The sequence below is a fragment of the Platalea leucorodia genome (assembly GCF_965183815.1).
Source record: "Platalea leucorodia genome assembly, chromosome: 5".
Lineage (NCBI taxonomy): Eukaryota > Metazoa > Chordata > Aves > Pelecaniformes > Threskiornithidae > Platalea > Platalea leucorodia.
The window spans coordinates 48,279,959-48,296,222 of NC_138827.1; the positions used below are offsets into that span (position 1 = coordinate 48,279,959).

At 54.7% G+C, this 16,264-nt stretch overlaps 1 protein-coding gene across 4 annotated transcripts in view; it reads right to left on the minus strand.

Moving 5' to 3' along the window:
* The window catches only part of NOS1AP (nitric oxide synthase 1 adaptor protein), a 49,491-nt gene that overhangs the window by 8,241 nt on the left and 24,986 nt on the right, over positions 1-16,264 (minus strand). For 2 of the 4 annotated variants that reach the window (XM_082314653.1, XM_082314655.1), the window contains exons 3-9: positions 7,890-7,982; positions 7,441-7,499; positions 6,682-6,790; positions 6,298-6,439; positions 4,888-5,051; positions 4,178-4,345; positions 311-476 (exon numbers count right to left, since the gene is read on the minus strand). In XM_082314653.1, coding sequence (XP_082170779.1) covers positions 311-476; positions 4,178-4,345; positions 4,888-5,051; positions 6,298-6,439; positions 6,682-6,790; positions 7,441-7,499; positions 7,890-7,982 — 901 coding nt within the window. Of the gene's footprint in view, positions 1-310; positions 477-4,177; positions 4,346-4,887; positions 5,052-6,297; positions 6,440-6,681; positions 6,791-7,440; positions 7,515-7,889; positions 7,983-16,264 lie in introns of all 4 variants that reach the window. The other 2 variants (XM_082314652.1, XM_082314654.1) reach the window with 1 other exon arrangement.

The following is a 16,264-nucleotide window of genomic DNA, read 5'->3' on the forward strand; positions in this document are numbered from 1 at the left end:
GAGAGGAAGGTCAAGGATGGGCTCTTGGGCAGGTAAGCAGCTGGCCTAGACCATGCAGCCACTGGGGAAAGCGGACATATAGCTGATTGATAGATGTACATGACTGCCTGTCCATACAGCCCTCCCCATGCCCCCTCCCACGCTGCGTGCAAGCACCCTGCCACACACGCGCAAGCCAGGCCAGAAGGGCACTAATATTCCCCTGCACAAAACCACTGGAAATGCACAAAAACTTAATAAGAAACACCCACACAAGTCTTCCACAGACCCGGCTAGCTATGAGGAGAGAGGAAGGGGCAGGAGTGCTTACTAGTGGTGTTCCCCGCCAGCTTCAGCTCCAGCTCCTGCACCTGTTTGACCAGGAGCGAGATGTGCTGCAGCAAGTCCTTGTTCTGGAGCAGGAGCTGGTGCACGCGAGCCTGGGCCTCCAGCCGCGCCGCCGCCTCCGCGGCCAGCTGGTCCTTCAGCAAGTGGACCTGCGTGACAGGAGAGAGTGGGTGAGCGTGTGGGAGGTGCTGCTCGAGGGCTGAGAGCTTCAACTCCAGCTATCTCTGCTCCTCTACCAGGGCTCACCAGCATCCCACCAAATGACTTGATGAAGCCATTCCCTGCGGGTACCCGCAGACGTGATGAGGAGAGTGGGGGCAGGCAGCAGTGTCACACCAGGGCACGCTCAGCAAATCCAGCACATGGTCTCCGGTCTCTCTGATGGAAAAGCCCGAGGCAAAGTGAGGCAGTGCTGACCAAACCGTCAGTCACGCACATGTGCCATGAATGCATGAGGAAAGGGCAGACCAGGAGGAAGCCAGATGGATGCAGAAGAGAAGACACGCTTGACTGACTGGATGGTGCTGTGGGTGCACGAGGGTGCAGCCAGGCACCGCGAGCCAGCCCTGGCTGAGCTGTCTTTCCGGGCAGGTTTCCCAGAGACAGTGTTTTGCACAAGGCAGGGTCCTGCCAGCGGCATCTGTCGCTAGCAGGGGCTGGAGCATCAGAGCTGCCCCAAAGCTGCAGGCAGCTCCGGCTGCGACAGGCACGACACGCCTGGAGCAACACAGATGGCAGAGCGCTGCTGAGACACGGTGGCTCTGGGCACACTAGCTGGCTGCTCATTCTGGCCCTGGGAAGCAATGCCTGGACGTTAGCCGGTGGGAGTCTATGAGCAAGAATTCCATTGATTTTGGCATAACTACCCATACGCAAGCACCTGTATCACCAGCACCGTGTCCCAGAGAGGGTGGGATGCTGCTGGGCGAGACCAGTCAGGAGCCCTTGCCCAGGGGCAGCAGGGGCAGTTCTCTGCTCTGAGCTCGAGCAAGGAGAGCCCCAGGAGCGTACTCCAGACAAGGGGACAGCTGTGCAGAGCCACCTGGGAGGCACACTGGCTCAGCATCCCCTTCTGCCACCCACCCATGGCTCCTACAAGTGCTCCTCTCTCCAGCAAGGACTGAGCCAGCCAGGCTCATGAGGAACCAGGAAAGCATGGATTTAATGCAAAAAAAAACAAACCCGCAAAACAAAAAAAAAAACAAACGAAAACAAAACAAAGAAAAAAACACCAAAAACCCCAAAACCTAAAAACAACAAAAAAGGCAGTTTTACCTTGGCCTATGTCCGGTTTTGGCTGGGATAGAGTTAATTTTCTTCCTAGTAGCTGGCATAGTGCTGTGTTTTGGATGTGGTATGAGAATAACGCTGATAACACACTGATGTTTTAGTTGTTGCTAAGTAGTGCTTACACTAAGTCAAGGACTTTCCAGCTTCCCAGGCTCTGCCAGGTGCACAAGAAGCTGGGAGGGAGCACAGCCAGCACAGCTGACCCAGACCGGCCAAAGGGATATTCTGTACCATATGATGTCATGCCCAGTATATAAACTGTGGGGAGCTGGCCGGGGGGCAGCGATTGCTGTTCAGGGACAGGCTGGGCATTGGTCAGTGGGTGGTGAGCAACTGCATTGTGCATCACTTCTTTTGTATATTCTTTTATCATCATTATTATTTTCTCTTCCTTCGCTGTCCTATTAAACTGTCTTTATCTCAACCCACGGGTTTTACTTTTTCCCCCCCCCCAATTTTCTCCCCCATCCCACTGTGGGGGGGGGAGGGTGAGCCAGCGGCTGTGTGGTGCTTAGTTGCTGACTGGGATTAAACCATTGCAGCCTAGAAAGTGACCTTGGGGAAGCGGGAGGGAGCTCTCCGTAACTTGCCAAACCCAGGAGCTGCTACTGCAGCTGCAGGGCCCCAAAAGCAGCACAGCTGGGGACCACTTGCCCTCCTGGATGGGTACCAGGAGGCAGCGCCGGGTCTGCCCACAGGCAGGTGCTGCCGGCTTTGTCCTGTGCTGCCTGATTGCAGCCAGCAAGGTGGCAGGGCAGTGCCCTCAGCGGGGCAGAGTTGAAGCACAGCGAGCTTGGGGGGTGGCAGGAGGCCAGGCAAGGGGCTGGGACTTGCTTTGCCACTGCTGTGGGAGGCCAGAGAGCCAGAGTCACCTCCTGCTCCTCCTGCCAGCGGCGGGACAGTGGGGCACAGCAGCGTGGTGGGACGGGGGCCCTCTGCTGAACAATGGTGGGTGAAGCAGAGACCCCGAGCCAAGCTAGCAGAGGTGGAATTAAACGCTAAGGGGGTGCCAAAGCTCAGTGCTGGCAGCGTCAGCCTGAAGGTCATCCTTCCTCGCAGCCAGATAGCTGTCTCCATCACAAGTGCCTGCAGCAAGGCCCAGGTGATGCTGGGAGAAGATGCGAGCAGAGCCCAAAGGTAACACCTTGCTGAGGGGCAGTGGCTCGTGCCACCAGCCCCCTGGAGACAAAACCCAGGAAGGACTCCTGGCCTTGATTCAAGAAAAGGAACTTTCCAAGGTATCTGGAAACACCTTGCAAAAGCAAGTCTCTGGTCAACAAGGGAACTAAATTCATCCTCAGCCAAGTAATTAGAGGCCAAGATAATTACAGGATGGTCCCTGTAGCTATTGACCGAGCACAGATTCTGGACAACACAGTGGATCTCCTGGCTTTGTTAGTAAAGAATTAAGCCTGGGCCCATCACCGTGTGTTCAGAGACAAACTGACTCAGTACTTTTTGAGAGAAGATAACAAGTGCCATTGACAGAGGTGTTGATGTAATGCATTCAGTCATCTGAAAGGTATTTGACATGATAGGGCCCAACTTTTTCATTAATAAAGTACAACGAGACCAAATCACTACAGTGCATGCTGAAGGGATTAGAGAGCAGCTAAGTGACAGCTCCTGGGACAAGAACCATCCCGTGGTGGGCAGAGGTCCAGGGCAGGGTGTCAGCCCTTGGACAGAGGGGGATGAGGCTACTGGATGCCACCTCATGAGACAGCCAAGAAATGGCATTACACTGTTTCAGATATTTTTTTATCTGGAAGTAGGAAGAAAAAGAAATTGCCACTGCAAGGCTCTGCAGGTACACAGACTGGGAACTACCAAAGGTGAGCAGTCCCTTCCACAGAGGGACACTGGCAAGCTTTGCTTGGAGCCACACTACACTTGGGCAGACATAAAGGATCCCCTGAGGATGCAGGTCCCTCTTCCAGAGGGGAAAGCAGCTTCCCAAGTCCGTGACCCCAGAAGGCATGCAGGCTCTTGGGGCAGCAGCACGGCCAGAAGGACGAATACTGATTTTCTGATGCATGAAGAGGAAAGCCACAGGGAAGTACAGAAAGGCTGCTGGAGCTGATCGCTCAGGCCAGGAAGAAAGTCAAGCAATTGCAGTGGGCTCTGGGAAGGCTCAGGGAACAAGTAAAGCTAAGGTAATGAGTTGGACAAAGTGGCCAGAGCTGCTTAAATGAGAAATACCTGCATGGAGAACAAGTTGGCAGGGGCAAATGCTGAGGCCAGGCATTTGCAAGAACACAGGGGCCAAGGGACCAAGAAAACCAGTGGCATGCAGACATAACGCTAATCCATCAGGGCTTAACGGAGCCATTGCTGGGAGCAAGGGCACAGCGAACCATGCCGGGGACACACTGTGCCACGGAGGATAGAGGACACCGCCCGGCCTGCTCCCACGCCCTGGTGTCAGGGTCCGCCCTGGCTCAGGTCGGGTCCTCACCCGTGCCTGCCCTGCTCCAGGCAGGGGTTGCCCCGGCACCGAGGGGCTCAGTATCGCACCCCAGCCCTGCCACTGCCCCCAGGAAAGAGCAGAGGGGAGAACCTGTGCCACGGCCACTTGTGTCTGCTGCTGCTGCTGCTGCAGGAGCTGCTGGAGAAGCTGCATTTGGTGGTGGGCAGAGAGGGGTGTTCCCAGGTCAGGCAGCTGGGCAGATGAGGGCAGCAGCATCTTGGGCGACGCTGTCAGGATATCTTCAGGGTGGAGGCAGCCCTGCAAAACACCAGCATCAGAAGTGTGATATCGTGCCCCTCGCCATGGAGAACTGCCAGGCACACATGGGCTGTGGCACAGAGCAGCCCCTCAAATACCCAGGAAAGAAGCTGCTGCACTCAAAGCAAACAGACGCTTTGCTGGCGGTGCTGAAAAACTTCAAAGACTGTGCTTTTTCAGTTTTGACAAAAGCCCAAATACTTTTGTAGAAAATTCCTGAAAAGGCTGACGTTTCCCATGGGAATTTTCACTGTATCAAAAATGTCTTTTTTTTTTGTTTTTAGTGGAAAAAAATCCCTATCAGCTCTGCCCCAGACATGCTTTCCGTGTGGCTGCACATAGCTAAGCCTCGGCACAGCACTCTCCAGGAGCACCCCGGGCCCCGAGCCAAAGGGCAGCCCTGTGGTGGCAGATGGCTTTGATCCAGGAGCCGGGGAATGCCGCACAATCCCTCCTGATCCCCAGGCCCCTGGGATGCACATCAGAGCTGCAGGGCCAGGACTGTGCTGTGCCCTGAGCGCGGAGAGCAGGGACCCACGCACCTTGGCATCGGCATAGGCGCTTGCCTCCTTGCCCACAGCATCGAGGTCGGTCACGCCGCGGCTGAAGTCCAGGATGTCGGCTCCGGGCAGCGGCAGCTCCACGGCATCGATGTCCGTCTCCTCTGCCGAGGTGGCTGCCCTCTCCACACCGGTGAGGCGGCAGGCTGCAGGAGCAGCATCAGAGCAGAGCACAGCCCGCTTGGAGCCGGAGCTTGCTACGATGCACCCACGGTACAGCAAATGATGCCCACCGGTCCCCACCGCCCCCATGCCACCCACCCTCCAGCTCCAGGGGGGAAGCAGGTAGAGAGTGACATGGCTGTGCTTCCTGATGCCGCCCGGGACAGCGCTTGCATCTGAAAACACACCCAGCCCCAGCATGCCAAACCTGGGGAACAGCAGCCAAAACCCCTAATGTGGGAGAAATGAGCCATCGAGAGCAGAAGACACAGAGAAAGCTAAAGAAAGGTAAACAAGAGATTATGGGGAAAAAAAAACCCAGATGCTCAGAAATCCCCAGGGAACTGCATATCGTGGCCGGGACATTGTGCAAAGGAAAAACAAACAATGACCGGTCCAGGACAGCCCAAAGCTTAGGTCATCACGACAGCGCTAGTCGCAGAGGCGGGCAGGAAACCGCGGCACAGCCCAGGCGGCTCCCGATGGGATGAGGGGGATCTAGCACCCAGCACGGGGCAGGCAGCCCACACACAGACAGGCAGCAGGACCTGCCAGCATCCCAACGGGCACTGGAGGTGTTTGACCAACCACTTGCAAAACATCTGTCTCCCCTCCAGCGCAGCTGCCGGCACCAAGGAGCACAGCAGCTCCCCAGGGCCCTGCAGAGCCTGGAGCGACGCCAGGAGCATCCCTGCACCCTCCGCCCACAGGGCTGAGGAGGGAGGGGGAGACCGTGGGCTGCCTGCAGCTGTGGGAGCTTGATGCAAGAACCTGAGCACGGCTTTGTATGCGCAGGGAACTGTGGAGGTGGCGATGGACCACGATCTGGGTCCATGGCAGAGAGCCGGACCCAGCCCCGCAAGCGCCTCGGGATGCAGGGAAGGTCTGTGCTTAGGGCCTCTTCTGTGCAAGCAGCGAGGAAATGTTTGCAGCGTGTGCAGCCGAGCACGGAGAGTATTTAGGCGCCCAGCAGAGTCCTGGGCGCTGCTAATGGGCTCCCAGCAAGGGGGATGTCTGCGAGGATGATGGCTAACACCTAGTGAAGGCTCCTTGCTGGGCAAGATCCCAGCTTGAGCCCAAGGCGCCACAGGCCAGATGATTGTTGTGCAAATCCATTCCCCACAGGTGCCAGACAGCAAGAAGCAGTGTGGAAAGACAGTGACTCTGCAGACCGTGTCTGCCAGGCTCTGGGACACCCACGCCGCCCCTGCCTCCGCCCTCACAGAGTACCTGGGACGTCCAGGTCATCCCCATTCCTCTCGCTGTCTCCATCCTCCTGCCCGTCTGCATTCTGCTGGGTGTGCTGCAGGCTCAGCTTGTGGCAGACCTCGAATGCCTGCCCCACAGTCCGGACGATGCGCATGGCTTGGCTCTGCAGCAGGCAAGGAGAGGAGGAGCGTAACGTTAGCTGCCCCTGCCTGGTGCCCTCCCCAGCCCGGCACAGCTCTCAGGGGTCTCTGTGCACTGCTGCAGGGACTGAGCACAGCCGCAGGCACCAGAGCTGCGATCATGGCAGTGCTCGGGGCTGCCTGCTGCAGTGCAGTGCCACGGGGTCCTGCTCCAGCTGCCCCTCCGAGACCCCTGATGGCAGGATGAGCATCCCAACACCTTTACCTTCTTCTTGGATTTGAAGACGTTGCACCTGAAGACATTGCTAGACCCATCCCTGGCAATGTAGCTGAAGATCTTTAGGTCCTGGGAGTCGTGCGACACATAGAATATCCTGCAAGGACAGAAAGGAGGGGAGGGTATCAGCATACATATTACCCACATGCCCAGGAGACTGCCAAGGTCACAGCCAGCGCTTCCCAGGGCATGGGGTGCTGGCAGATGCCCAGCCTCTGCAGCACGTCCCTGCTAAAGCCCATCAAATTTTTTTTGGCAGTGGTTTTGCCTCAGCTGGGAAAATTAGCCTGCTGACTCAGCAGCAGCAAGCATTTTGCAAAGGCAGCACGGGCCTTTTGCTGTTCAGCCCCCAGGGACAGAGCCAGTGGCCCAGGAGCCCCCCAGAGACCGAGGAGAACAAACCTCACTCCTCTGCCTTGCCCGTTCGGAGAGCTGGCCACCTTGCTCAGGCACCTACCCCAGCCAGCACACTGCCCGCCCCCTCCCTGGTATGGCTGTGGCCCTTCCCCGCTCCCATTCAGCTTCCCTGGGACATGGATACCCCATGCTCTTAGCTTCTGCCAGTGAGATGGAGGAAAAGAGCTGGGGATTTTTGGAGAGTACAGCAAGTGAGGGGAGCTGCCCGCTGTGGGCATGGCGGCGGCGGCGGCTCTCTGTGGTCAGTCCCCAGCACAGTGCCGCTGTGGTGTAGGGCAAGTGACACGGTAGAGCCACGTAAGCCTCCGTCCCTTCAGCGGGCCGGCTTACCTGTAGATGGGATCGTGCATGACAAGCATTTTGTTCTCGTCCCAGGCCCATTCTTTTTTCTGCAACAAAAGAAGCTGAAAATGAGTACGTCAGATGCTGCCCTTAAGATCAATAACAGGGCAGACAGTCCTGGGCACACCTGGGAAGTGCTTGTCACAGCTCTGCTGCTGCTCCCCTGCAAGCCTTTGCCAAGGGTGAGATCCTTCTGGGGCTGGTGCTGTCCCACACCACCTTCCACAGGGACCCTCAAGGCCCTTCTACACCCAGATCAGGACTGGCTCTGCCATCCTTCAGGAACACGGCTCATCCGTGGCTGGTCCCAACCCATCCCTCCCTCTCCCAGCCCACCAGAGTCTCCCAGAAATTCAAGGACCCTGCATGTCCCTGCACCATGAGGGGAGGGCTGTCGCTGCTGAGGCACTGCTGCCGCAGGGACCGGTGCTGCCTACCTTCTTCTTCTTCTTCAGAATGACCTTCACACCATCCACTGACACAATGAGACTCACTTTCTTCTTCTTGATGTTCTTGGCTTTAAACTCGTACTGCAGGGGACAGAAGAAAACACCTGAATTAGCTTTCCTGTGCCAGGAAAGCCCCAGGAAGGGCTGAAGAGGCTCCGATGGGAAGGGGTGAGAGGGGCAAGGAAAGATTTCGCCTACCCCACTTGCCTCCCCAAACGCAAACACATGCCCACATCAGCCTGTGCATCCATGCCTGGATAGGACAGGGCGCCTTTTTGCCCCGCAGTGTCCCCATGCCCAGCATCCGGAGGAGCACACCCTGAAGCAATCCAGCCCCTGGATGGGGATAACGCTTTGCTCAGCCCAGGATGCTGCTGGGAATGTTAACTTGTGTTTCAAAGGCACCCGCTCTGCCCCTCCGAAGAACCGTACCTCCCTGGAGAGGGACTGCCATCTCCCCAGCCCTGCCAGTCCCCAGGGCTCCACAGCCTGGCTGGGTTTGCCCCTCTGGCCTGTGGCCATTGCTGAGCTCTGGTAAAAGAAACCTCATTTCGAGTGGGGTTTTTTAGGGGCTCGGTATAAAACTGAACATGATTGCTGAGGACTCTGTGAACCTCTCCAGGGGAGATGGGATAATGCAATTACCCACTCTGATTAGAAGTCACTGGACAGGAAAAAAAAACAACAGGAACTTCCAAAGATCAGTGACTAAACACAAAGCTCTGGCCCAGCCCCAGGGAGAGAACGAGACTCCCAAAATCCAGCCACTTTTGCATTTAGAGTCTTGCAAGCAGGGAGGGGGCTGGCAGGGGAATAGGCTAGATAAGCTGTTTAGGCTGAGCAGCCTCCTGCTATGGGACTTTTGGGGAGTCCCATAACCTGTCTACCATGAGTGCACCCACATCAGGTACCCGGTGTGCTGGTCTCACATGGAGGGTGCTGTCCACAGCCATGGGGACAAAGCCAGAAAAGCCCCTCGTCCTGCACCTCACATGCCCAAGGAAGAGGAATTTAATTAATTCTCTCATTATTTTGCCAGTCTCTCTGCAGAGGGAGCACAGGGCAGGCGCCCCGATGCAAAGCCCTGCCTCCAGTCTGCGCCGAGCCTCCGTGTGACATTTCCAGCACTGCATGATGTATTCACTTTGGCAGCCAGAGCCAGCGGGCAGGAAAAGCTGCTGGCCCTGACCTGCGATCGAATGATAAAAGACCTGAAAATACAATTCCTCAAAGCCATTTTAAAGTTGCTGATGGGGATGGGAGATACAGATGACTCAGAAAACAGCTGGGGGAATGCAGCTCTGCCCTCCCCAGTGCACAGACCAGGCAAGCTGTGCAAGCCCACCCGCTCTGGGGCTGAAGCCATGGTGATGGGCTGGAGAAAGCAGAGCTCAGGCTCCCACCATGGCTACAGCCAACCTCAAAATCCCCAGCTTGCAGGGCTTATTCCTCATGGAGAAGGATCTCACCAGAGTCCCTCAACCAAAGAGCCCACTGGGGTGGGTTTCCAAGTCCCATCTCTCATATTCCCCTTCCCTGTCACTACAAGCAGAGGTGAAACTGCATCCAAGAGCCCCCTCTCCGTGCCTTGCTAAGACATCAGACCAGTACTGAGATCACAGCAGCGTGTTTGGTACCTAACACTAAAGAAATGCCTTGATTTAGCCCTGAAAAGATGAGCTCCAGCCCAGCTACCTTGGAGTAGTTAACCCAGCACCTTCTGAAGCTCTGCATGTGATTTTTCCAGGAGCCACAGGCTGAGCTGGATGCTCTCTGCAGCACCCAGAGCGACTGCACGGCACCTTGTGGAGCTATAGCCTGATTTATTGGTCCTAACGATCATTGATTATAAACATCAAGTTGCATTTCCTAGCTGCTGGAGCCGTGGGGCTTCTATTCTGGGCCATCCCGAGTGCTAATGAATGTGGGCTTGGAAGAAACAGCAACCCTGAAAAATATCTCAGGGTTAGAGAGACTATTTTTAACCTGGGTTTTGGGTGAGTAACAGCCCCAAGACAGCAATGCAGACTGGCCAGGATGTTTCAGCAAAGATGCTACCAGCCCCGGCATATGTTTCAGGGACAGAATCAACACAGAGCTCCTGCAAGAGGCTTCCACAATCCCTAGCTGCAGGCAAGGGATTCTGCCCGGGCTCGCCCCGAGCCTGGCAGAGGGGTGTGCCATTGAGAAAGTTGTTTTGCCTCTGCTACGCTGAAGCCAAAGTCCTCTTGTGCTGACGGCTCACGGCAAAACTCCAGGAACCGACGGGAGCAAAGAAGTCAAATTCTCAGAAGGGTCGACCGGCCAGATTTGTTAAGCCTTTGCATAAATCCAGGCCTTTATCCCGACACCGAGACGAGAGCCAAGCTCCTTTGCAAGCCTGAGCCATGTGCTTAGAAAGCTATTGCACATCCTGCCCCAACCAGAGCTCGTTAGCGCAATCACTCCAACCAGTGCAGATGCTCTTTGGGATACATTTCCTATGCAACGAAGTGCAGCTCTAACCAATAAAACGCTAATGAACTCATGCCCACTGGGGCTCTAATGAAACACTAACTGTAATTTAATAACAAATTAGCGAGGAAGAGGATTCAATAAAATGGCAGTGCAGCCAAGCCATCTCTCACATCCCTGGGCTGCGTGGGGCAGGCATGCTGAGTCCCAAAGGCCAGGAGATGCATTGCTGATTTTTGCAGACTTTCAAATTTGAGTTTGGGCAAGTAGGTGCAGGAAGGGAGGAAAAGTACCCAGGAGAGAGGGGCAGCAGACCAAACCGAGAGGGAGAATATACTGCTCTGCAGAGCCCAGCACACCCTTCGTGTGCTGCCAGACCCCTGCTTACAGCCGCAGCATGCAATTTGCTCTGCCTTGTTCACAAGGCTAATTCAGCAAACCAGAGGGATTTCACCCCAAGCAGTAGCTCTGGCTAGGGTCAAAGCAAGCACCAGGTTTGCGCAGTTCCTCTAAGTGAGATTTGAGCCACAGAGACTGTAAGGGATGAACCCAAAACCGTACAGGGCAGAATCTGTGCTCAGACCTGCCAGCTCATGGTGCAGCAGTTCACATTGGCAGTGACAGCAGCTGCCGCAACCAGCCCCACTCAGTGCCCTGCCATGCCGGGGTGCTGCTCGCTGGCTACCGCAGGAGAAAGGCACATATCACCACAAGTCCTTGCACACCCCAGCAAGCCTCTGCAGCTCCTGGGAAGGCAGCGGCTGATGGTCGCAGTCAGCCCGAGGCACCAGGTGAGACACCAGCCCAGGAGCAGTATTTGGGGCTGGGCTGGGTGGCCTGTGCGCACCCTGGCTCTTCCCAGCACGGGAGGGGGTAGCTGGCCCTATGCTGCCTCCTCGGACTTCTCCAAAGCAATGGTAAATCCTTTTCATTGGCAGACTACAGATGCCAGTATGGACTTTTTGTTCCTGAAGACTGCTGGATGTCTCAGTCTCACCAATGTGCTGCACGTCAACAGGACCTGCCCTTGCTAACGCCTGCCCTGCAAGCCTGTTTACTAACAGGAATGGGAAACCTCTCTCTGTATGACTGATCAGGACCTCCCTGGCTTGGAGTTATTGTTAATAACTCTTGGAGTTATTTTTCAGTTATTCTCTATCTGCCCTGGGCACAGAGATCTCCTGGGTGTGCTCACATTTGTCAACATCCCTCCTTCTGCTGTGAAACAGAGAGAGAAAGCTTAAGAGGGATGCAAAGCGTTAGGGGTTTAGCTTTCCCTGTGGCTGGGAGGAGAGCAGATGCGATGGTGGGGTTGGAAATGCCACTGAAGGGACTCCGAGACCATCTGCACAGCCACATCCAAAACCAGTGGGCACCAGCTGACCCAGAGAAAAAACCTGCACGCTTCCAGGGAGGCTGGACCAATGCCACACAACCGTTGCTGGGAATATACCCTGCATCCCCAAAGGTGCGCTAAAAATCACACCACCGCTGCTAACAAGCTTCTCACCGAGCCAATACAAAACCGTGCGTGCGGCCAAGCAAAAGTGGGGTTTCTCCAAGCTGCCAGCGTGGGACCCGCTCTGCTGCCGGGAGGGGATGGGGAGGCTCAGGAGGAGCTTTGCTATGCATCGCAACGGGAGCCGTAGCAGTGCCTCTGTAACCGGCTGCAGGGAGCTGGGTGACAGAAATTCACCCTGCGCTCTCTGGGTACAGCATTCTGATTTTAGGTGACTCTTTCTGCTTCTGTTTCACACCATGTAGCATTTCACTGTATTACTTATAAATAAGTAATAATAAGTCAGAAGGTCAGAAGGGCTTTCTTGACTTTCAACCCAGGTAGTTTGCCCATCTTGGGCACAATTCTGGATTTTGAAATATCTGTAACAATCCTACAAGTTTGGGTTAATTAATTGTATTAATTCTTGGCTATAGCAATGTGGCAATCCTGGGAGATACAAAATTTCAGGGAAAGGCACGGAAAATGGAAAGAGCAACAGGGAAACCCTTCTGATCCTGGACTTGCACAGCTTCACAGTCTCCGACTGAAGCTCTAAGTGCTCCACTAAAATTTCTAAGCAAAGATTGAAAATGGACATTTGAGCTACGGCAAAGTTAAAAAAAAGAAATTATTCAAGAAAAAAAGTAAAGGTGGTCTCACTAATGAAAAAGAAGTGTTAGATCACTTGTAAACTCCAACAGCTAAAAACTGAATAAAGATTACCCCTTAATTTTACACTGCCCACAAAAAAACATGTTCATCTTCTCAATTAGAAAAGAAACATCTATTTCGGCAGAGCACAAGGGCCTTACCATTGACCCCAGGTGAGTGGGAGTCTATTTTCAACACCTGGCTTTTATGCGGAGTTCACTATTTAAATAACTTTAGATGGAAAATAATGCCAGGTGGTGTATGCATCATTGCTCAACACATTCCCACTGGCAGAGGATTAAACTTGCCCTTTCTGGAGAAGAGAGTAACATATGTTGCTTAATAGAGAGTGCATGTAACCTTGTCAGCTTAGAGTAAAATTATGTATGAATCTGAGTGTGATGGGTATGTGCGAAAAGCAGGGAAAACTCAGCGCCCATAGAAACACGTTATCCGTCCCCATCACGCTGTTTCTACACGGTAAAAGTGTAAGAAAACTTGTAACCACGCACTTCATGCTAGGTTAGGCAGATCAGGGAGATGATGTCTTTCTGGATTCATCATCCCCCCACATTCACAAGCATTTGGAAGAGGTTAACCTGAATAAAAATGCCCTCATTTCATTCCAGCCCGTCTAAACTGCAGCAGGTACAGATTCAAGTGCGCCCACTAGCACTCTCCATCAGGAAGGGCAGGTACTGGAACGCTGTACAGTCAGATTGTGCTAGCAGAATACAAATAAACGGGAAATTTTTTAATGGAAGTTCCCCTAAATGCATCGAGCTGTTCCTGTCCCCTTCCATCCTCTATCCCCCTCCTCCTTAGAAAAAAAAAAAAAAAAAGGTTGTACTGGGGAAAGAGCAGTGGTCTGAGAATTCAATTAATAGGGAAAAAGCAACTTCCACAAAACTCATTGCTACTCTGCTAGCTCGGTAGGCAGGGGAAAAAAGTCTGCTATAGGAAAAAGCATAGAAGGGGATGTATTTTTTGCCAGAAAACTGTATTTCTTTGTGTTTATACAGAAAGGACATGAGACTGTCAGCAGCTAAAAGCCGGATCCCATGGAGCCACCTCTGCTGAACACGGAGGGCTGGCTGGCAAGGACCCTGCGACGTGAGCAGCCCAGGCTCTGACCTCTGCCTGCGATGATGCCCCTGCAGCTCTCCTGCGGCTCCTGCAGCCCACTTCATCACGGGAATGAAACTGCAAGCGCAGGGCTGGCCCAGTCCCTGGAAGCTGGTGCCTACCTCCCTCCGCACCCTGTGGCGGCTCCGCCTCGCAGCTGGCTGGCACAGCCACTAATAAAATACCTTCAGAGTTAGACTTTAACCCAAGGTCAGCTTCAGGCTAATGAAAGACATGGCAGACTAGTGAAGGCTTTCCCAGCACTTTGGGGGGAGGAGTGGTACTGTTCTCTTGATGAAGAATTAACTTATTACAAAATGACAGCTGAGCTTGAATTCAATCAGCACAGGCTCCACAGCTCCAAGAATTAACGACTTGAGGGGGAACCACATACCTTGCAATTTCTGCTGCTGAAAACACAGGGAATGAAAGTAAATCTCAGCAATGTACAGGAGATCAGGCGTAACCCACAGGAGGGAAGCCTGAGAAACCTTGCTGGGATCCTAATAGCAGTAATTGGGAGGAACGGCAAACAGCGGCACCATGCAGGGGACGAGGATTTCGCTTTACTGAACCACACAAGGAAATGGCACCGACGCCGGTGCCCTCAGATGACTCACAGCCGCCCGTGGGCTGTGCAGGAAAGGGAACCGGAGAGGGACGTGGCTCTTTCCTGGATGGCTGCCGAGCTGCTCCACGGATGGGCACGGAAAGCAGGGAGCAGAAGGAGCAGAAAAGGCAGCACCTGGTGCCCGCATGCCCTTTGTGGGGTAAGCGGCGCCCAGAGCTCAGTGCTCGGGTCCTGCGGGAGCACGAGGAGCAGACCGCAGCCAGGAACATCTCTCCTCTCCTTTATTTCCTTCTGGCGCTTTTTTATCAGGAAGACAAGCGTGACTTCCAGCGTTGGAAGTGCTGCACCATGCCAAGGCAGGCAGTACCGTGAGCACAGGACCGCGACGTGCCTGTGAACCAACAGTTCTTTGGGCCAAAAGGCTGGGAAAGCCCATGCGTAGGTAAGGCACGCACTGCGCCCAGCTTGCCAGGCGCAGAGGAGCTGTGTGCTGGGACTGGCGGCATGCACATGGGATGCATCAAATGCGACCGCGCCTGATAAGAACAGGCAAGCTGCAACGCCTCTGTGCAGGATGAGACGGAGATTTTGTTAGAATCACACAGCACAAGCCCAGGCACACTTATGTGGGCAAGGAAGAGGCACAGAGAAAGGCCTCCCAGATGAGTTTCAGCATGGAGTGCTGGCCATCCAAGAGGAGCCTAACCACTTCAGCTAAACGAGAGAACACAACCAGTATCTCTAAATACAGTGGCAGAAGGAAAAGAGCACTGGAGAAGAAAAGGGAATGATTTAAAACACAGCTTTGGCACAGTAGCAAACTAATGCAACCTGGCCAGGAGTAGCCTCGCAGATCAGAAGAGAGTCCCCAGCCATCCAAGCCACACGGGTCTGGGAATATTGGGGTGTTGTCCAGCAGACAGCTGGGCACGGTCTGCCTGTGGCAGGGAAGGGAGGCAGCATCTGTCCTGAGAGCCTGGCTGTCAGGCGGGTAGGGCAGCAGAGAGCCAGGGGGCCTGCTGGCAGGGTGCCCAGGCATGGAGCATCACTCCCTCCGGCCGCCCTCGCTGCGGGTTGCTGCCCTGAAAGCACAAAGGCACCTGCCAGCCTGCCCTGGCCCGCGTCTCCCTCGTGCATCGCCCCAGCTCTACAGGGGCAGCAGCAGATGTCGGGGGATGAAGCGGCTGGAAAGCAGGATACCTCCCAGGAGGTCAACTTCAGCCAAGAGGAATTTCTGAACAAGGCTTCAAAATATCTGACAGTCTGCTGTTTCTGGGCTGTGCTTTAAGCCCACAGGGGACTCAAGCTTGCTGGAGGGGAGTACACTGGAATACCTGCTTAGCCTACTAATCTGATCAGCAATAAATAGACTAAACCTCATTTTTAGAAGACTGCCTTAAGCTGCCCTACCAAAGTGCTGTGCTGCTGCCTATGCCTATCGAGGACTCCCCTTTGCCACGGGCATGCAACCCCGTTGTGCCTCCAGTGAGCACACGCTATCACCCCAATTCCTGCATGCAGCTGCAAGGTATGCGCCCAGCTGCGGGCATGCCCACGCACCACACACCGGCAGGGTGCTCACCCGTGGGGTGCCAGCAGCACCTCCCTGCCCCCTCCCGGGGCTGGGAGAGAAAGAGGCAAGGGCGGCGGGGAGATCTGGGGATCCCCACAGTGCGGTCACTTTGCTTGCGCTCCCCTCTACTGCTGCCAAAACCTGGGATAAAACCAGCCTGCAGCGCTCATGCCCACAGAGGGGACGGCTCCCATGGCAGGGCACAGAGTCACAGAGACGTTTGTGGGCAGGACCAAGGTTCCCACTGGCTCCATCGGCAAACCGCCGGCACGGCGTGGCAAACACGCTGGACACACCTCTGCCATCCTGCCAGCTCGGGTCTGAGCTGCTCCTCAGGCTTAAATTTCTCACGTCATCCTGTCTACACCCCAATGCTGGTGGTTTTGCCAGTAGCTAGACTTTAATCAAAGGGCACAGTAACTTGGAAGAGAGGGAGGACTAATGAAGTATTGGATGTCTGTTCTTGGGCTTAACAATGCTTTTTAAAA